The following is a 22,341-nucleotide window of genomic DNA, read 5'->3' as shown; positions in this document are numbered from 1 at the left end:
AGTTAAATACCTCCCGTGCATTATATTGTTTCTGTTGAATATTCATGTGTATTTGATGGATCAACGGACCTTGCTAATAGTCATAGCTCGGCTCTGTTTTTTCCAGTTCAAAGGATGCGCATCATGTAACGCCATGCTGCCCCCACAAGATAGGCATTTGTTCTGTCTTAGATGCCTGGCAGAGGAAGCTCACGATGACCAAGGTTGCGACATATGCCAAGCTTTCTTGCCTCGTGCTTTAAAATCTAGGCACGCGGACCTTATGATTTATCGGTCCTTAATTCAGGCAGAAGGGGGGTGATATATGGGCTCAAGAGCCACCTTCCAAGACAGCAGAAAATGATTCAAGTAAGAAAAAGGGTTCGTCTTTGGTTTTAGTTTCGGGGGAGGGGAATCTTCCAAACAAGTGAAGAGTACTTCAATACATATCGGTCTGGCAGGTTCTGCCCCTGCAGTGTGTCTACACTGGGAGCGTTGCCAGCGATCCGCCACTCAGACTCCGTCTCAGGTGTCGGGTCGATAGTGTTGAGCTGCTCGAGCCTCTCTCACTCTCGGGTGTTTCCTCGACCGATCCTCCGGAGCCGTGTCTTGCCTCAAAGAGGCCGCTGCTGGGGGATCGTGTCGAGACTATGGAGGAAGGGGAGGGTCGGAGTGGGCCAGGCGAGACTTCCTTCTTGCGCTTTGCTGAGGCTACCATCCTGCCTCAGGCTGTCATTGCCTTAGCAGTGCCTGACCCCGCAGAGTTTCGGCTCCTGGGCGAGGCGTTTGCTCCGGCGAATGTGGTGGACACCCTGCTTTGTACCCTTCCATCTATTCTCGCCGAAGTAGTAAACCCCATTCTGTCAGGTTCTCGGTCTTGTTTTGCTCTATCAGAAGTGGATCGGAGATACCTGATGGGGAACCTCAGCTTGTACAACCCTCCAGTGGTCGACGACTGCATTTATGCATCAGTCACCCTGGGGGGTTCCTCAGGTAATTCCATGGCCTCGGCAAAACAGGGGCGTTGGTTGCCACCCCTTACTTCTAACGTCAAGGCTCTCAAATCGGCTTGCTGCTGGTTTGAGGAGCAATACTGCAATGCTGCACAATGTTTAAAAGTCACTATCCACACGGCGTATACTTCGGTATTGCAGCGTCAGCTCATGGATGGTGGCGGGGATGAGGAGGAGTGGGCCCTTCTATCCTTGCGCAGCACCTCAACAGGTGCAGTCACATTTGGCACGGAACACTATCAGGTCCTCGGCGTGCCAGAGGATATCTGCGGTAATGGCTCCCCGTCTGCTTTGGTTATCGGTGGCACGGTATTGAGCGGCCACCCAACAAGCACTACTGGCGTTGCCCTACCGGTCGGGGTCTACCGTCTTCCCGGGGGCGGCAACGGTAGTCCGAGAGGCCATAGAGGCTGTCTCCACGTTCAAGGATTCCAAGCCTTTGTTGGAGCAGCCTCATTCGCCTCGTGCTCGGTCCTCAGTCCTTGTCTCCGCGTATCCTTTGACTCCGGCCAAGGAGACTGCTAAATGGGCACAACCATTGCAGGCCTGTAAAGGCAAAGATAAACGTAGGGCAAGGGCAAGGCTGCGGTGCCCCAGCAGCCTTTACCGTGGAAAGGGAAGTTGGGCCTGGCTTCCCCCTCCGGAGCCCTTGTTGACCCCAAAGCAAGCAGTCGGAGTACTGCCGAAGTCGGGGATTCACTGCCGACTGCCGCACATCCCTGTGGGTGGCCGCCTTTCTCTCTTGCCCCACCTCCCTTTTCCAGGATCCGTTGCACTCCAGTGCCGACTGCTCCGGAGAAAGCCAAGGTGCTCTGCGCCGAGGTCCAATCACTACTGGTCATGGCAGCCATCGAGGTGGTTCCAAGGGGACAGGAACAAGGGGGATTATATTCCACTTATTTCCTAGTCACCAAAAAGGATGGAGGGTTCAGGCCTATTCTAAATTTAAATGGCCTGAACAGCATGTTGCAGGTACCTTCATTCAAGATGGAGACACAACGGTCAGTGATTTCATCTGTAGAAAGAGGCGACTGGCTCACGTCCATCGACCTCAAGGATGCATATCTGCATGTTCCCATGCATCCTGAGTTCAGGAAGTACCTTCGGTTTTCCTTCGACGGGGTATGCTATCAGTTTTGGGTGCTTCCCTTCGGAATACATACATACATACTGGGCGGTCAATCAGTTTCAGGCCAGTGGTCACAAAACGAAACACGCCTGCATATCAATGTGCTAGAATTGAGAGCAGTGCAGCTAGTGTTCCAACACTTTCAGGAGATGGTTTGTGACTGTGTGGTGTCTAGAGATGGACAGCCAGACGGCGATGACCTATATCCTGAAACAGGGCGGTACGGTGTCTCCGTCCCTCCTATGAGAGGTTTAGCAGATTCTCCTGTGGTGTGACCAGTTAATGTGCAGGTGTGTCCCGTTTATCTTGCGGGGATGGACAATGTTCGAGCAGACATGTCCTGGCCCCGCACGAGTGGATGGTGCATCGGGAGATTCAAGACTATCTCCCAGTTGTTCGGGTGTTCCAGGTGGATCTGTTTGCCTCTGGGGAAACGAACCAGATTCTGGTGTTTTGCTCTTGGATGCTGGATCCGAGAGCCATCGCCCAGGATGCTTTCCAACTCGATTGGGTGGGCGGGGTATTGTGGGTGTTCCCGCCACTACCTCTGATTGCCAAAGTCCTCTCGCAGCTCGCCACCCAACCAGCTCAACTGTTAGTACTCCTTGCACAGCTTTGGTCGTCTCAATGCTGGTTTCCGGTAATTCTCAGGTTTCTGGCTCTACCTCCTCTCCTATTACCCTTTCGACCGGACTTACTATCCCAGAACGGAGCACCGCATCCGAATCCCAGGATTCAGTGGGTGGTTTGCCACTGTCAGGAATCGCCTCCAAGAGAGCGGACTTCCTGCACCAGTTGCAAACACAATTCTGGCTTTGCTGAGGCATTCGATAAATGTTCAGTATGAGGATAGATGGGCCTGTTATGGGCGCTGGTGTGTCGACGGGGATTCTTGATCCCTTTTCTTCAACTTTAGTTGAAGTACTGGAATTTTTACAGTCTTGGTTTGAGACCAGTTTAGCCGCGTCTACTATCCGATGCTATTCTGTGGCTATTTCAGCATTCCATATTCCTGTCGACGGTGCTCTCTTGGGGCGGTACGCCCTTGTGCAGCGCTTTCTAGCAGGTGTCCGACAGTCCAGCGGATTAGTCCCCCATGGTACTTGTCAGTCGTTCTTGACTTGCTGTCCGGTCCTCTTTTTCACAAGGTGTCGTCTCTTTCTCTCCAGCTGTGAACTTGGAAGGCTGCCTTTCTTGTGGCAGTAACATCTGTCAGGTGGGTAGGCGACATTCACGCAATGCCAGCGGATTCTGCTCTGACTGTCTTTCACAAAGACAGAGTCAGTTTTAGACAGGCGGATTCTTACTGTCCTAAGATTGCAGTCGCTTTTCATTTTACAGCACCTATCGAGCTACCTATGCTCATGCAGCCTCCCCTGTCTGTGCTCACATCTTAGATGTCCGTGATGGGTATTTACTGGTGGTGGTAAAATCTTTTTCATTATAGCGTCGACATAAGCTATTATTTCTTTTTATGCACTGTTATTCCCGGCACTGTTTTGCTGGTTTGGGGAATTTTCAGTGTAGAGAATGGGGCGTGGGCATACGTCCGTCGCTTTGAGCTCCTTGTCTGATTGGCTCTTATTACCCTCATTTGCCACGCCCCCGCCTGATTGACATCAGCGGTCTCGGTGATTGGGTAAGTGGTTTCTCTATCTCTTGCAGCTTCAGCAGTGTATGAGAGTGTGTTAGGGGTACACATTAGCAGACAGAATGCCTCTACCCAACTCTTGTTCATTGGGAGTCGGTCTTATGCTATATATGGACCCCAAGGAGAACTTCTTCTGAAAAAGAATTTAAGCAAACCTGTAGAGGTTATGAATTCTTTGAAGAATGTCCTCCTTGGGGTACTGCCACCCACCTCGCCACATTCCGTCTGACTAGTTCAGTATGAAAAGTGAGGTACGAGGTAGACAGCGAGACTTACCTGCTCTTGGCTGTTGGGGGCCCACAAGACAAAAACAAGTTTTTTGTTTTGTAAAATATTTATTGAAATATTGTTGCAACTGTCGTAGGCATTTTAAAATTGACATTTTAATGCTATGTATGTACCCCAAGGAGGACATTCTTCAAAGAATTCATAACCTCTACAGGTTTGTATAAATTTTATTAAGAAAATTACTTTTTTCTTTTTCTGACAGTACTTTAGAAGTGAATTCCAAGCTTAGCCTTTAACATTGCCAGGCACCTATAGCCATCACAATCATGTAACTCATAGTCAGATAAAATCTACACTACTGAGGGGTAGCCAATGGGAGACTAATCGAAAGCCCATGGAATTTTTTAAAGTTTGCTTGTAAGCCTTTAAGTATTACACATTTGTCAGATCGTCAAAAATGCTAACCTGCTGACTGTGGATATCCAAAGGGGCGTTTATCATGCATCATCCCTTGAATATGTAGTTAAAGGTAATCTGTCCTGACAGCAATTCTCCAGTGAAAAAGTTTTCTGTCAGTATAAAGCATTTGTACCCAAAAGCATCATTACTGAAAGTTTATCAACATGGTTCAAATGTCAGTATGAGAATCGTGAGGGAGCTCTAAATACTTGCATAAGGTATCCTTGCTAGCTGACAGCATGTGACTGCAGCCTGTGGAATCTATTCATTTTTTTCTGAGGCCTGAGCAAGTAGAAAATATGTTCCCCATGAACAGTTAGTGCCTCTCACTGTCAGTTCACCCCCTCAAATACACTGCAATACAATTTCTCTTCCCAAACATGTCTTAATTGAAATTCTTGCACAGAAAGATGGCCACCACACATCATTGTTCAAATAGTTGATATGAACATCTGTAGTGTATGATAGTCTACTTTCAGAGTATATACTTGTACATGTACATAACTGGAAATTCACTTTGGTAACTATGTTTTATAGTGTGAAGGTTGATTCTTTAATCTAAATGAAGCGTTCATTTTATGCCCCACTGCTTTCCTTCCACAGAAGGCTTGCAGTCCTTGGAGAAGCTTCAGACTCTCAACTTGTCAGGGAATCACATAGCCAGGTTAGTTGCAGCTTGTGACTATGTGCCAGTAGTTACATCAGGTCTGAAGTATTTTCTTGTAGTCATGGTGTTAGGTGTTTTCATTCCCAAAACAGTTCACTGCATGATTAGCACCTGCCTGAGGTTTGTCTGTATCCATTTTCAGTGCATACTATACATACGATTCCGTGTACACTGGAAGGCATGTAATGTCATTGTCATGTTTTGGATTTTGTTGTATTCCATGTTTGGTTTTGCTCTGACTACTGTTCATGACCTTTATGTATCCCCTGAACCTTTATATGCTTGTATGCCTTGTAGTTATATGTGTGCCCTAAATCTTTATATGCCCTGAACCTTTATATGCTTGTATGCCTTGTAGTTATATGTGTGCCCTAAATCTTTATATGCCCTGAACCTTTATATGCTTGTATGCCTTGTAGTTATATGTGTGCCCTAAATCTTTATATGCCCTGAACCTTTATATGCTTGTATGCCTTGTAGTTATATGTGTGCCCTAAATCTTTATATGCCCTGAACCTTTATATGCTGGTATGCCTTGTAGTTATATGTATGCCCTGAACCTTTATATGCTGGTATGCCTTGTAGTTACAGTGGAAGCTGTCTAAACTGGCACTCACTGGGACTGAAGAAATAATCCAGTTTAGACAAAGTGCCGGGCCCACTTGCACAAAGCAATCTTAGCGCCACGACTGTCTTAAGCCTATGTTGGAGAATGGGAGTTACAGTCATTGTAGCTCTAAGATCGCTTTGTGCAATTCGGCCCAGGATTGTAGAACTGATGGTACAAGCCATTGATGGGGGCTGAGATTTTATGCCGGTGATGATAACTTTGTGGATTGGACAGATGCCGGTTTTGACAGCTTCTACTGTATATGTATGCCCTCAACCTTTGTATGCTGGTATGCCTTGTAGTTATATGTATGCCCTGAACGTTTAGATGGCCTGAACCTTTATATGCTGGTATGCCTTGTAGTTTTATGTATGCTCTGATCGATTTGTATGCCCTTATTGATTATATCCCCTGAACCTTAAGTCCTCCAAGACAGCAGTTTTGATTCAGATGAAATACTTTGGTTGTGAAAACAGGAAACACGTGTGTGATATTCCACACAGCTTCTAACTGCATTGTTCATGTAGGTGGCAGTGGTTAGTAATCAGTGACAGATCTCTGTTGTGGGGTCATTTGTGTGATTTTCTGTGCTTTTTTATCCCCCCAGCATGTGATCATTTTGTTTCCAGAGCATAACTCAAAACTGTTCAATATTTTTAGACCAAAATTGATAGATATAATAATCTGAACCTATGGTTGTGGCTTTTGCTATTTACAGAATTTTGGCTTTTATATTTTTTTCTGTTTTCCTGTGGAATGTTTTGGCCTTAGTCTAATGTTCGCTTGGGCTTCGCAATATTTTTCTGCAAAACTTAGTAGATATATCAGTCAGAACCATTTTGTCTATTTGCAAGGTTTGAGTCTCTGGTGTGTCTGACTGGGCTTGACTATCTGGAAGATTTACGTCTTCAAGACAGAATCAGCAAGCTCACAAACCCAGTGTGTCAGCATATGAACTATGTGGAGGAGGTGCAGAGGATGTTCCCTAGACTCAAGACACTGGATGGTACACATGGACTCCTTGTACTTGAAGCTTCAAAGCTGTGTACCTGAAACCAACTGTTTACAGTTTTTGATTGTGTAGAGAAGTTTCCAAAAGTGTATGGCTACTGAATTGCAGTGGAATGACAATACTTTGGAGTATGTACTTACTCAATCAAAAGGCAATGATACAGGTCATGATGAAGGAGTAAGTATATACTTACTCAATCAAAAGGCAGTGATACAGGTCATGATGAAGGAGTAAGTATATACTTACTCAATCAAAAGGAAATGATACAGGTCATGATGAAGGAGTAAGTATATACTTACTCAATCAAAAGGCAATGATACAGGTCATGATGAAGGAGTAGGTATATACTCAGAAATGTTGTATTCTTCAAAAGTTGCCATCAATAAAATTTCATTCCTTTTGAGACCGCTTATATTTCTATCCCCCCGGCATGTAATGGGGATTATATAGTCAAAGTCTCTACTGTCCGTCCGTAACATACTGTCTCTACTGTCCGTCCATCTGGAGCATAACTAAAATAATGTTCAATATTTGGACCAAAATTGATAGCTTTAGTAATCTGAACCTGTGGTTGTAGCTTTTGCTCTTTACAGATTTTTGTCATTTTTATATTTTTTTTGTTTGTTTTGTTTTTACCATGGAACTTTTTCGTCTTAGTCTAATGAAGGGGTGGGCTTCATTTCCAGAGCATAACTCAAAAACCGTTCAATATTTTTCTGCAAAACTTGGTAGATATGTCAGTCAGAACCTAAAGTGGCACCTTTTGGTATTTACAGGTGTTTGTGATTTATTATTTTCCAACTTAGTCTCAAAATGCAGGGATGGGCTTCGTTTCCGGAGCACAACTCAAAACTTCTTAATATCTGTCAGGAAGACCTCAAAGTGGTGCTTTTTTCTATTTGCAGATTTGTTGTGTTTTTTATTTTTTTTATTCTAGAAAGTCGGAATTCTGAAAATAATCATTACCTATGTAAGAGGGGCATTCATTAAAGATTTCCCCTGACCCACTTCTGGTTTTCATGTGTTGCTGAGTAATGACGCCATATGTCTGTGGGTCATGTGGTAATGTTCAGCAATGATCTATGAAAGCTGTTGCTTTGACAAGTGTTATATTGAAGTAAGGTGTGACAGTGCACAGAGCTCCACATAATTTTTCAAGCAATTAGGTATTTACTCCCAGACTTTCTTATCCTTATTGGGTACTTAATTCTTCTAAATATAAAAATATAAATGCATCTCAACAGACTAAAAAATTTAGTAATTGCCTTATTGCCAAACATTTGGGAGCCATTTCTAAATACTCAACATGGAAGTCATGTGACTATTAAAGTAAACACCGGACAGTAGCTAGGGATATAATAGTATGATGTATATATAGGCATCAAATACCATTAGCTAATGCTGTTGTAGAGTTTTTGCACCACTACGAATCATCCACAAGCCTATTCAGTTAACTCAGTAATGTACGCAAGATATTATACACCTATTGGGTTTTAAGTGATTCTGACACATTTTCTGTACTCCCAAATTTGTCATTAATTGAATAAATGTGATTTTTATTGCGTAAAATATGCAAATACACACCTTATCTGGAACTCTGAGTGGAGCCATTTGAGTACCGAGCAGTGATCAAGATTTTGTATTTGTAACGTTGCACACCAAAATGAAAATAACCTATGTAGAGGATGCCCCATGGTATGACATAGTTAAACACGGTTGGACATCTGTGGAAACTGCTCCCTTTCCTGGTCTACCTGATTCAGCCATTGATGAAGACACTGTCCATCAAGTGGAGACTGCCATTTGGGAAGATCACTGTATAACTGTTCACCAGTTTTGATCCCGGTCTCTTCATGAAACACTTTACCTGCAGTGACTGCTACTGTGCTTGAAGACACATCTCATTCTAAAACCCAGTTGAATGTTGAAGAGGACATGAACGTTTACATTCTCATAGATCATGCCCATTGATAACCTCAGCCTCACAGATTCTGGTTACATTCATGAATGTTGGCTCAACAGTGATTCTCCTAGGAGATTTGTACAACTTTCAACATTACAGTTGAAAGGATTCTCTGCGCATAACAACAACATTATGTATTTTTTCACCCTCTAATTTGGAAACATGCACACTTGCATGCAGGTACCCTGTCCGGAAGGAGGATTTCTCAGTGAAATCAATCTTCACACAGATATAGGAAGCCTCCATCGAATGCACACAAGGATTATCAATTTGAAGATTCGCACAGGAAAGATAGTGCATCGAGGATGAATGTAAGGAAGTATGTGCTGAGGTTTCAGGTTCAGAGGATTCATGCAAGGAATCCCATATAGAGGTTGCATGAAGTGATGTTAATTACGATTATACACCTCTGCGCAGGGAGTCATGCAGGGACACTCGTCATGACTCTTTAGATAGATTTTCGGATGAAGAAACAGTGATTATTTTTTTCTGATGCAGAAGTAACTTTGTGGATAGCTGATGGCTTGGTTTTAGATTCTCCGCTGAAGGAATCTATTGAAGATTAATTGATTATCAATGAGGATTTGATACACTTCCAGTTCCTCCCATAGATCCTGTATCTAAGGTTCGGGACAGACTCAGCTTTCAGCTCAGTTTTCAGTAAAGCCACGAGATATCAAAGTCAACATATACCGTTGTTCAGTGCTAAAAGATTTCCTTTACATCACATGGAACTCTTCATGAAGGCTCCAGAAATCTATAAATTTATTAACAATGCATGTGGTAATTCTTACAAAGTGGATGACAAGAAACTATCTTTACACCACTGCTTGTTGTACTTTTTATGGTCTGGCTAGATCTAGAGCTATTAATGAAGCATTGATATCTAGATTCAAGAATTCAAGTTCAGAAAAGGACAGTATGATTTTGTCTGCCCTTCTGACACCGAAAAGAGATCAACAATTGATATCGGAGCACCTTGCATCTACATCAGCAGTATTGACTTTGTTGAGAAGACAGGGACAATTGGAGGGATAGATTCACCATATCTCTACTTAGAATTCCTTGGTCTGCACCTTCTATCTTCAGTGAGGAATTGCAGAAGTTGGTAGATCAGTCACCAGGAATCCAAGGAGGTGGTGATGATTAAATCTATTGATTCTTTGGCTACTCTTATTCGTCAGACTTCACATTTTTCTTCCAACAAATTGAAGTTCTCAGGAATCCAGAAGTCTGGGGACAAGACATATTCCAGTAACTGAGGAGGTTATGGCTCTTTTCATCATTAGAGAGGGAACGACAGAACTGCCTCCGGTAGAGGCAGCACCCTTAGGAGTGGCAGACAATCACATTGCTGAAGATCAGGTTCGAAACGACTGGAGCCTTCCATCCCAAGTCATTCCCATACAACTGTCTGCCGTTGATGGAAGACTGCAGAGGTACTGGGAAAATTGGGGAATGCTACAGGACAACTTTGTATCCCAGACACTTCACACAGGATGCAAGGTAGAACTAAAGGCTTCTTCGTCACTTACCAGCACACCTCAGATGTTCAACTGTGCAGCGGATCAGGCCCAGAAATGGGAAGAAGCTATTATGTCTCCACTAGACAAGAACACAGTCGAAGAAATAAAGTCGAACCAAGGGTTTTAATCTCCAATTTTCCTCATTCGAAAGAAGAACTCTAACAAAAAGTTCAGACACATTTACAACATGAAGAGATTCAGTCAAGATTATCTACTCAAACCGGAACATTTCAAACTGATTCATCTTCTACAACTCTGGCACCTCGTTTGTCTACACAATTACATAGCCAGTGTAGACCTGCAAGACACGTACCTGCATGTTCCTATACATCCACAGTCAAGGAAATACCTAAGATTCCTATTCAAGAATCGTCATTTTCAATGGAACGTCCTACCATTTGGATTTTCATCGGCCCCTTGGTTGTTAAAGTGGATAACAAGGCCTGTAGTAAATTAGCTACATTGTTTAGGGCTACGGAATGCCTGATTCAAGTGCAAGAAGTCTGTCACCTCTCTGATGTGACTGATGTTGATGCTTTCTGGATGAGGACGATGTCTGTGCTGATGTTGAAGCTTCCGTTCCGTATCTATTGCTGATATGGTCTGGGATGTTTCTACCGCCAAATGGATTTTATAGTATTCCAAAAGAAGCCTGTGCTCTACGGAAGAATTGTTTCTAGGTTTAGCCTTTGCTTAATCTAAACAATAAACATTACTTTATTAAAAGAATGAGATCACAGAACGAAACCAGTGCTAATCTTGTCTTCTCAATAATCCCTGTTCAACAGTCAGTCAGTCTGTACAGTAACTGGGCTAATTAATCAGGCAATGTACACAATGCCTGAGTGAATCAGGCTATCTACACATTGACTGGTTATTTCAGTCATTGTACACATTGCTTTTTAACTTCAGGTTTTTAATTATTTTTCATTCTTATTTGTAATCATTTTTATTTCAGAATTTCTTTATGGGTTAACACCCCATCATCTTCATTTTTTTGTCATCACGCCTGATGTTTAGAGCTTGACTCCTGGAGGTTCAAGGAAGATTAGTGTGGTATTTACATCTGGACAACTGGTGGTTCAAGGAGTGTTTGTGTGGTTTTTAGATCTTGATGCCTGGTGGTCCAAGGATTAATAGTGTGGTATCTAGGTCTGGACTCTGGTGGTCCAAGGAAGATTAGTGTGGTATTTAGATCTGGACTCCTGTTGGTCCAAGGACGATGTGTGTGGTATTTGATCTGAGCTTCTGGTGGTCCAAGGAAGATTTGTGTGGTATATAAATCTGAGCTTCTGGTGATCCAAGAAGATTAGTTTAGTATTTAGATCTGGACTCCTATTGGTCCAAGGAAGATCAGTGTGGTATTTAGATCTTGACACCTGCTGGTCCAAGGACGATTTGTGTTGTATTTAGATCTGAGTTTCTGGTGATCCAAGGAAGATTAGTGTGGTATGTAGATCTGAGCTTCTGGTGATCCAAGAAGATCTGTGTGGTATTGAGATCTTGACACCTGTTGGTCCAAGGACGATTTGTGTGGTATAGTCAGGCCGCGTTTATCCGAACACTTCTGTTTTTCATCAAAAACGTTCGGATAGTGAAACCTACAGACTACTGAAGCAAACACCACTTCAGGCGAGTTACTTCCCTTTGACTTACTGAGACAAGAACATACGAACGTATGCATGTATCAAATGACTTTATTACAGTTTGTAGACATAACAACTTGAATATTAACATAACAATCAATCAATGCAATGTCTGAATTGATTATTTATAGTATTACACATACCAATCACTCACTTGCGTTGAAAGAAATCACCAATAACAGTCTGTTTGGAGAGTGGTTTGAGAGACGCACACATGCTGACCATTGTCTCCAAGTTTTTGTCATCTCCAACACACTCGAAATAATTTATCATAGAGTCCATATAGGCTCTCATTTGGGTTTAGGATTTTTCTCTTTGTATCTACAAATTTCTCTTTTTTGTGCGGCAGTAATTTCCGATCATTTTACACTTAGGGGCGGGACTTGCCATTGTGACTGACAGGTGTCAAGTGCAGCTGATCTCATTTTGACTCGATCGGTATTTTATACAGCAAGGAAACATGACAGGTATTACTCTAACTAAACAAAAGTGAAACCTATTAACTGATTAAAATCACGAACTAATGACATGCTCAACTCAGAAGTGTCACCTCAGTTAACAATTACAATTGAAGTCAGCCGATGAAGACCAGCGCTAATCACAGGCACTCACGAGGTAAGGCTATTATCCGAACCTCTTTGATGTACCACCAGATTAATGAAGCAAAACCATGTGTAACTAGCCAATCTGTTACCACTAATTAACGTCCGGATATGGAGACTGAAGCATCGGATTAATGAATCAACAAGTAATGAGTTTATATAGTAAACAAGATTGGTTACAGCCAGCTACTGTTCGGATATCGCGGGAATCGGATTGTCGGGGTCCGGACTAACGCGGCCTGACTGTATTTAGGTCTTGACACCTGTTGGTCCAAGGACGATTTGTGTGGCATTTAGATCTGAGCTTCTAGTGATCCAAGGAAGATTTGTGTGTTATGTAGATCTGAGCTTCTGGTAATCCAAGAAGATTAGTGTGGTATTTAGATCTGAGCTTCTGGTGGTCCAAGAAAATTAGTGTGGTATTTAGATCTGAGCTTCTGGTGGTCCAAGGAAGACTTGCTACCATCTTTTGATGTGACCTAACATTAACTCCCTTGAAGCCAGTCTCTCTCTCATGTAGCCAGTGCAACATATACATCAAGTTGAAGTCAGCCAAGACTTTACAATCCCGCAGTATTGGTCATGGGCTCATGGTTAATGGGTTGCTTCATACAAAAACTTAGTGTCACTTAACACATACTCCCAGGGAGTGGATGGGCCCAAGTTATGTGATTTCATACTAAAATTCAGGGCCAAGAGTGAAGGCAATCCTGCTCTGCCCCTATTTTAATTGCCTTCAGAATCCTAGAACCTTTCAGCTCTCAGTCCTGACTAGCAAATTCTTCAAATCTGCCTTTACATACACTCAAAGAATGTGAGGAAGGTTGTCATGGAAAAAACTCCATTTCATGTCTGTCATTTAATCAGAAGAGGAACACTTGAACAGGTTGATTTGCAATCATTTTTCACGGATGTGATTCTTTGTGAGTGTAGATTACTGGAGCTTTGTGAGTGTTTGAGGATCTTCTCTGTTTTGTTGTACTTGACTTGCCTAATTAAATCATGTGACATTCATGATGTAAACAAATTTTCCAAAGAGAACTTCAGAGTGAGTAAGCCATCCCTTTTGTGATCTCCTAAGGCACAATCTATTGATGCTGAAAGCTGTAAGACAATGGGTTTAGGAAGCAAAACAATGCTGTCAGTATCCTTATCTTTCATAACAAAGGATGTAGTCAAGTGAACAAGAGAGGGACTCTTCGGAGAAGGATTTGATTGACAATCCAGAGGAGAGTTCATGATGGATCAACGCTCTCAGTGGTCTTGGAAGTAGAGATGATAGCAACAGCACACCTCTAATATTTTGATGTGGCAGAGGAAATGAGGCCGACCAACTTGAGGCAGGTCCTTATACAAAGCAAACTGGAGTGACCACTGAGCAGATGACAAAGTCAGCCTTGACATTTTAGTAAACACTCTGGATGGTAAGGGGGAGGATAGGCAAAACACGAGGAGCATTATGGGATTGTCGATGAGACCAGGGATTGGTCAGGTTTTCAAAGAAAAATGAAAAATCACCATATGTGCAGGGATTGATGAAAGTGGATGGATAGCCAATGATGGTGGAATAGGTGATAGAGCAGAGATTAAAGGCCAGAATGTTTGGGACTGCAGCTTCTTTATTGTGATGGACATGTTTTGAAGTATATTCTTACTCCTTCACCTGGTGAATGAAACAATAAGGATACAGACAGCTGTATAAATTACTCAAAAAAAGAAACCCATAGCTGAAAATTGTTATCAGCTTATACACTTATGGTTCAGTAATGCAGGGCAGTCATAAGGAAAACCTGAACGAACGTTAAGGGTCCAGTGCTGCAAGAAACTGCAGTTCACAAATGACAAGTGTTCCAAGGTCAAGCTCGCAGAGCAGTCTGTATCTTGTGGGGCCACCATTAGCATCAATGGTTACTTGGCATCATCAGCATCCCATAGACTTGACCAGGTTCCAAATGAAGTGCCAGGGAATGAGTTGGTACTCCGCCCTCAAGGCGACAGACAGAGCCAGTAACATCTGTGGCTGAGGGTCACACACGACAATCTAATTGGTCCCACAAATGTTCAATAGAGTTAAGATCCTGTGATTGTGAAGGCCAATCAACAACCTGAACGTTGTTCTGGTCAAGAAAATCCCTGCTTATTCTTGCTGTATGCAGCTGAGCTTTGTCATGCTGAAAAATGACATTTTGCCGGTTCATGAAAGGACATGAGGCCTGATTATTTCATCACAGTAACGTCGAGCTGTCAAATTGCCCTGGACCTGAATGAGATCTGTCCTGCCACTGTTTGAGATGTCAGCCCAAACCATGACGCTTCCACCACCAAATCTGTCCACTTCCTGTACACAATTTGCAGCATAGCGTTCGTTACGACATCGATATACACATGCTCTTCCATCGGGACATCACAGCATGTAACGTGACTCATCACTGAAGAAAACAGTTCTCCACATTTGCAATGGCCATGGGAGATGTTGGTGACACCACTGTCTGTGTTGTTGCTGATGTTGACATGTATGGAAAGTGGTTCCTCACTGTCTGATGAAAAATTGTTGTGGAGGATGCTGTGGTGAACCTGTACCACAAATGTCAAAGCCGATTAAACCTGTCCTGAGCGGGTATGGTCACATGGGGTCAACCTGACCTGGAGCGATCACAAGTTGACCCTTGCTGCTGGTAGCAATGCCAGCATCTTGCTATGATACTCTGTGACACATTCAGTTGCCATGCAATCACAGACTGAGACTCCCCAGCCTCCAAATGACCAATCGCATTCTTGCGTTGAGCCTCAGTAAGTCTAGGCGTGACTTTAACGCCAAATTTAAGGTAGTCAACTGTTGCAAGAGCATTGGAAATGGAATGTGAGTGCTAAAGGAAACGCATTAATTTCTTCCCGTTCACTATTTATTGCATTTATTGAGGAAAACAAATTTTGGTGCGTTTGGGCGAGTTGTCCTCAATGACAGTGGATTGAAACTCGGAAATGTTTTGCAGACAGTGTTCACCATAGATATACTGATTACATAGTCACCAATGATTCAAATTCGAAAAGTTACATGGAAAAATGCTACCTATGTGGGGTTTTTTTTTGAGTAGAATATGTACATGTGAAAACAAGAACAGCTATGAGATAACAAGGGAAAACATTAGTTAATTGACGGGACAGAGATTGCTGATGGTATGCGCATGATTGTAGCATCTTACAGTGGCAACTGAGGAAGGGATGATTCTGCAGGAGGAAAAGAATCATCACAATCAGACAAGAGACTGTGATGGATCAGCAATCCCTGAATGGTGACTACTGAGAAGAGAATGAAATGGAAGGAACTAGCATCAGAGGGTTAAAGCTGAAACTGGAGGCTTGAAAAACATTACAAATTTTCACTGATATGCATTAGATACTTGAAGAAAATCCTCAGCAGGAGTGGGAAATCTGGTGTGCCTTCTTAATGATTCCGTTAGACATCTTAGATAAAGATGGTCTAATTTTACAACACGATAATTTGTAGTAATTCCATTGTTGTCTCATCATTCTTGACAGGATTACTCATGAACTTTTTAGAAAGTCTCCATGACATTCTTTTAAATTGGTTAAGCTGGTTACCACTGGTAATCTCGGAAAGTCTTTCAGAAAGATTAAAAATCCTGTACAGAATGGTGATTGTTACCATCTTTTCCTTCATGTCAGCTTTTGGATCTTATTTATATCCATGTTTTCTAGGTGAACGTGTCCAAGGGAAAGGCAGTGAATTGTACCAGCTCTGTCGGCAAATAGACACTCAACTTCAGCAAGGTTAGTTTGCATCCCTGTTCCACTTAATGTTGAAATGTTATAAAATACGTACACAATATGGTACTTCTCATGAGTTGTCCCTTGTCAACAACAGTTTCATATTTCTGGTGTTGTGCCACTGAGAATGTGGTGATGTGCCTGTTCCCCCCAGGGTGATGTGTTATTCTTTCCGGTTGCACTGATCCAGAGCAATTTCTGTCGACTGGTTGTTGTTTCTGTTACTGTTTTTTCTCCCATGAGGACCCAGAGATATCCCAGAAATTTGTGACCTCTGCTGCACCACCAGAATGCCCATTTGGTAGTACAAGTACAGACTGATCAACAAAGATAAAGTCATTTTTACTTTGTTATTATAAAAACAAATGATCTGCCAGTGGTAAAAACAGATAGGACTGAAAAATAACAAAGTCAGTGAACCTGTTTGTGTTTTGTCTGATAATCCTAATTAGTTTATCATATTTGTATGCATTTTGAAACTTCATTAAAAAGCACACTCTATACTTATACCTTATGACATCAATGTAATAACTAGACATTGTATATAGATTGCAGACCTGAATCACACACCTAGAGTGTGTTGTCTGTCATACAGATTCTGCTGAATGCTACAACCCCATGAGATGGATGTTGTCGGGTAAGAAAATTGTAGCGAGTGAGATCGTGCCTTCCACAGTCACGGTGACTCCCAGCAGACTGGTGTAGGCATTCATGCTCACCCACATGTAATCATAGCAAGCATGGTATTGTTGTTGTTTTGTCCACCAGAGTTTGATCCCTTTCACGATTTTGACGTCGCATGATGATGATTTGCCAAGATAAGCTTGGATGACCAGGATGGAATTCTCCTGCAGATTTTCCAGGACGTTGACCACACTGTCAAATTCTGACACCACCTGTACCCCCATGTTTTGCATCTCAGATTTACTCAAGAGTGTGTGGGCTATGTTATGCATTAGCATCTAGACAACCTCACTGCATCGTAAGCCAAGAGCAGTGCTACGTTGTTGATGACTTTGGTCAGGTTGTGGTCTTTGTTTTTGGTGAGCATGTAGGAAGACACGAGCGTGGGATTGAGAATCCAGTCAGTTGGAGATGGTCGTCGGTGAAGGGATCATCGAAGTCGTGGATGTCCCTGAGGGCGGTGATGGATAGGTTGGCACATTCTCTCAGCTGCATAGCTGTTCCGGGACCCGAAGATTGAGTTCTTGATGTTTGATGTGCAGCATGTTAATTTCTTGCACTGTCATGATGAAAACAATTCAGTTCTACCATCATTGTACTTTTCCGTTTTCACCAGCACACCTCTCAGCAGCATGGAAGGATGTTTACCTTGAACATTGTCCGTCGTGCTCAGCTGATGCTCGGCAATTTCGAGCCCACGACAGTTTCTCTAGTGTTCTCACCAGTGGTCTCCATTTGTCAACTTGAGTGTGCCATCCGACTCATTGGGTTTAAAGGTCACATATACTCTAATAGGGTACAAATGCGAAATTACTTGCTGACGTCGTCATAAATGAAACCCCGTAATTAAAACAGCTCATTTCGATCTTTAGCTTAAATCGACCTTTTTGTCAACAGTGCACAATTCTCAGCCGCAAACGAAATTTCAACCAAACAGAGCGGCGCGTCTCCGTGACGTAATAGTGGGTATAGAAATGAGGGTCTGTGCAGTATTCATCTACATTTCTGGGGTTAAACTATTTCGTTTACAGGTCAGGTTTGTGCAAACCTGAAATCGCGAAAGCTGTTGAGAAAAATGAAAGTTATATGTTCTCAAAATCTACTATCAAATCTACTTTGTCTCCTGCTTTGTCTGGTTTGCTATCTTTGGTAACCAATGAAACTATACAGCCATGTGAAAAACCTGAAATGATACATCACATTTTCATAGATTAGACTGTTAAAAGACACGTCACTTGGGAAATCTGCAGATGAATTGTATATCACTTGTTTTTGTGGATATTGATGGATACATTCCTCATTGAAGGTAATAGCCTGACATTGCTCCTATAACTTTAATTTTAATACTTGCATTTCTGTTTTTAATAAGTTGTCGTAGCTTTCAACAGAATCATTGTTTTCGTTGTTAAGTGTAATGATGCAGACAACATACACTAGGGCGTGCGTGCGAATTATGATTCATATAGGAAAACTATGAAATGTCTACATATTACATTCCTGTTATACATTCGCAGATCGCTTCTTTTTATTAAGCTTCAAAATGCATACAAGTATGATTATAAAGTAATCAGGATTATGAGACCAAGTATAAAGACGTATATTGACAAGTGTCTACATACTGGTGAGTGAACTTTACAAACCAAGTAAATTTAGCAAGTGAAGAAATTTATCCCGCAGTATTTTCACTTCGACCTCGACCTCGCTTAGGTTATGTTACAGGTTGTGTCATGCAAACTCCTTTTGGTAATGATTCGAATGCATATTTATGTAGTTTTGATTTTCTAACATGATGAGAACAAACCATACATAATCTCATTAATTCAAATGGATTTGACTTCACGATTTTAAAAAAATGGCGGTGCCCTGTCTTGGGATGAATGCTATTTAAGTTTGTTTTCACCGACTTACAAAAGGACAATTACTTTCTACTGGTAGTAAAATATGTATTTTATTGATGGACAATAGGATTTTGCATGACATTGCTTATAACATAACAATTTCACTCTTGGAAGTGAGGTGGGGGTTAATATAACATTGCTTGCAATATAAATGTCACTTCGACCCCTACCTTGCTTCCTTGGAAGAAGCCCTTATGTTAAAAGTTGTGTCACGCAAAATCCTTTTGGCCATGATTCAAATGCATCTTTAACTACCAGTAAAAAGTAGTTTTGATTTTCTAACTTGATGAGAACAAATCATAATCTCAATAATTCTAATTGACTTTAGCCCATGACTTCAGGATTTTCAAAAATGGTGGCGCCCTGTCTGAGGATGAATGCTATTTAAGTTTGTTTTCACCGACTTACAAAAGGACAATTACTTTCTACTGGTAGTAAAATAAGTATTTTATTGGTGGACATTAGGATTTTACATGACATTGCTTATACCATAACAATTTCACTCTTGGAAGCGGTCAATATAAGGGGTCAATATAAGATTACTTACAATAATATTGTCAGTTCGACCACAACCTGGTTTCCGAGGAAGAAAACATTATATCCATGCAAAATGCTTTTGGTCAGCAATGTGTAGTAAGCAGTCTTGATTTTATAAACTCGATGAAACTTAAACTCCATTTTCTATCCTGGAAGCGTGGTAGGGGGCGAACCATCCGATTTAGTATATACCACAGGCTTCCACAACGCTCACTTTGCACACACTAACAACCAATTTAAGCACAAACTACGAAGTCTGGTGGAAATCTGTGCATAGTGACACCATCACCCGACCCCAAGGAACAATTGACGGCAACACAACTATTCGGCATGTCCTTGGTGATGTCGAGAAATCAGCAAAATGACGAGGTTCCTACACATTTTCTATACATGTAACTGGAAACCGTTCCTTCTATGACGTCACTGTACGGCTCTGGCGACAGAGTTACGTAACCTGTCAGGGGTTTCGTTTGTGGGCGATAGAGAAGCAGACAGCTTTTTAGCAACTTTTAAGCGCTTGGTATTAATTAAAAGCAAGTTTTTTTAGAAAAAATATGGTGTTTTGATTATGACTAACCAAAAGTCTTTCATATGCAGTGATAAAAAGAGTACCAAAAAATGGAGTTTAGTGGTCCTTTAAGACTGGTTGCATCTGGTTTAAAAATTGTGTCGTCCAGCACACACGTTATAATAACTGTCTGTGAACAGATGGCAGTTATTACCAATAAATAGCTTCTTGTTGTTTCTCTGTGCACTGTGTCCATTTGGCCGTGTCGTCAATGAACAATCCATGAATGGTTTACATGGCCTTGTCTAGCCCTCTCAGTTCCCAAAAGGAAATCAAGTTTGGTTTTTTGGCTTCTTGCAAAACCTTGTTGAACCTTTTGCTTAGTTTTTGCCAATAGCTGGGGACATTTAATTTGTCTTGAACAAAGATGGCGCCATGGCCACTGGCCAGCGTGGACAAAGCGAGAGGTTTTCTCTTGCAGGAGTGCATGAGATCAATGTCTGGAGCATCTTTCACTTGCAGTATCCCATTATGATTGATTTCAAACGAGGAAACATTGTGATAAAGAAGAGCTATATTTTCTCTTTGCCCCACAGCATCGTAATAATTACTGACGGTCGTTCTTAGCAGATAGTCGTCCATGTTTCCCACTGAGATGTCGTCACCACCTTCATCAAGCAATTGGGCTTCATCGCCACCCCAATCGTCCTTTTCAATATCATCATATCCTCCCTTACCGAAATTTGAGGGCATCACTGGTGTTCAAGGCAGTGTGTCAATCTGTGACGTTCGCCAATAATCCGAGTACCGATGAAGGTAAACGAGAAGTCATGGGGAACCTGAACATGAAAATGACCATCCAAATCAGCGGAAAAAAAATTTTAAGCATCGACGACAGCCATGTGTTTTTCACTTACGTGGACTTCTGGAGAACAGCGAGTGAATGAGAAAAGATGAAGTAGCAGGGGGTTGGTCAAGCCCATTGTCCATTGACTCAGCTGCACGTGGAGTGTGGTTTCCAACAAGCCGGTTAAGAGGTAATACTTGCATGAGAAAAGCCCAACTACTCAAATGCCAAGAACACCGAGCCAGTTGATATGCAATATATCTGAAGCCCTCATCAAATGGGTTGACAAAGTCGTGTCCAACACAACTGAACAAAGTTTCACATACAAAACGCAGGAACATGAACATGAAGCTTGTTCATCCGATATAACCAACACTCAAATGCTCCCGTGATCTACTGAGGTCCTGATGTGACCCACACATTTCTTACTTCCTTACAACGCGACGAGAGAAACACCAGGGAAACCTTATCTGAACCTGCCCCCATCGATGTGACGCTGGAGGAAAAACTTGCTCACAAGCTGGCTCACTGTTGCTACATGTGCAACCAGCCCCTGAATTGGGATGTTCATTTCCACAGAGATCATTTCCACATCACCGGTCGATATCGAGGTACCGCCCATAATGAGTGTAACCTCCAGCTTAGAATCGATCCAAAACCCCTACCCATCCTCGTGGTGTTTCACAATTTGAGAGGGTACGATGCTCACCTCATCATGCAGGCCATCTTGAACATCAAGGGCAAGTTAATGTGTATCCCCAACAACATGGAGAAATCCATTTCCCCCTCGCTCAACAGTCATTGACAGTGCTGAGTTTCTCGTGTTGTTGCTTGAATGTTTGGTCGCAATCATTGACGCAGCAACTTGGTCTCTGCTGCTCAAAAAGGGTATGTAGCCATATGAGTACATGAACAATTGGTCCAAGTTTGAGGAGGCAAAACTAGCTCCCATTGACCGCTTTTACAGCAGCTTAACTGACTCCACCATCTCGAGAATGAGTACGAACATGCCCAGAACATGTGGAAAAAACTGGGCTGTCATACCTTAGGCGATTGTCACGACCTGTACTTAAGAACAGACATATGCCTCTGTTGGCCGATGTGTTTGAGATGCTCAGAACGTGTTTGAAACAGTATCAACTTCACCCTGTGTGGTATGGCACTAGCCCCCGTCTCTCTAGCGTGGCGCTCTTGAACAAAACAGACATCAAACTGGAATTGTTCACCGATTAAAACAGGCACCTTTTTGTCGAGAAAGGCATGCTCAGTGAGATTTCCATGGTCTCCAAACAGTATGTGAAAGCCAACAACCCACACATGAAAGGCTATAATCCGAATCAACCCAGCAACTACCTCCACTATCTTGACACCAACAACCTGTAGGGCTGGGCCTTGAGGATTCACGTGGTTATCATGAGCATCATGCCAGATTCAAACAAAGACTACTTCCTCAAAGTGCATTTGGAGTATTCCGCAATATTGCACGCATCACACAACAGCTATCCGCTGGCTCCCAAATGGTTGATGGTGAACCGAGACTGAATGTCGGAAAATCAACAAACGTTGCTCAGATAAAATAAGCTTACCAACATG

At 42.4% G+C, this 22,341-nt stretch overlaps 1 protein-coding gene across 3 annotated transcripts in view; it reads left to right on the top strand.

Annotated features, from left to right (window-relative positions):
* LOC137278125 (leucine-rich repeat-containing protein 61-like) overlaps positions 1-22,341 on the top strand; it is a 60,022-nt gene that overhangs the window by 26,761 nt on the left and 10,920 nt on the right. For all 3 annotated transcript variants that reach the window (XM_067810267.1, XM_067810269.1, XM_067810268.1), the window contains 3 exons: positions 5,063-5,123; positions 6,591-6,742; positions 16,206-16,277. In XM_067810267.1, the coding sequence (XP_067666368.1) occupies positions 5,063-5,123; positions 6,591-6,742; positions 16,206-16,277 (285 nt within the window). The remainder of the gene's footprint in view (positions 1-5,062; positions 5,124-6,590; positions 6,743-16,205; positions 16,278-22,341) is intronic.

Source organism: Haliotis asinina, chromosome 3, assembly GCF_037392515.1.
Source record: "Haliotis asinina isolate JCU_RB_2024 chromosome 3, JCU_Hal_asi_v2, whole genome shotgun sequence".
In the NCBI taxonomy this organism is placed as follows: Eukaryota; Metazoa; Mollusca; class Gastropoda; order Lepetellida; family Haliotidae; genus Haliotis; species Haliotis asinina.
The sequence above is the reverse complement of the archived record's forward strand: the minus strand, read 5'-3'. Positions and strand labels throughout refer to the sequence as shown.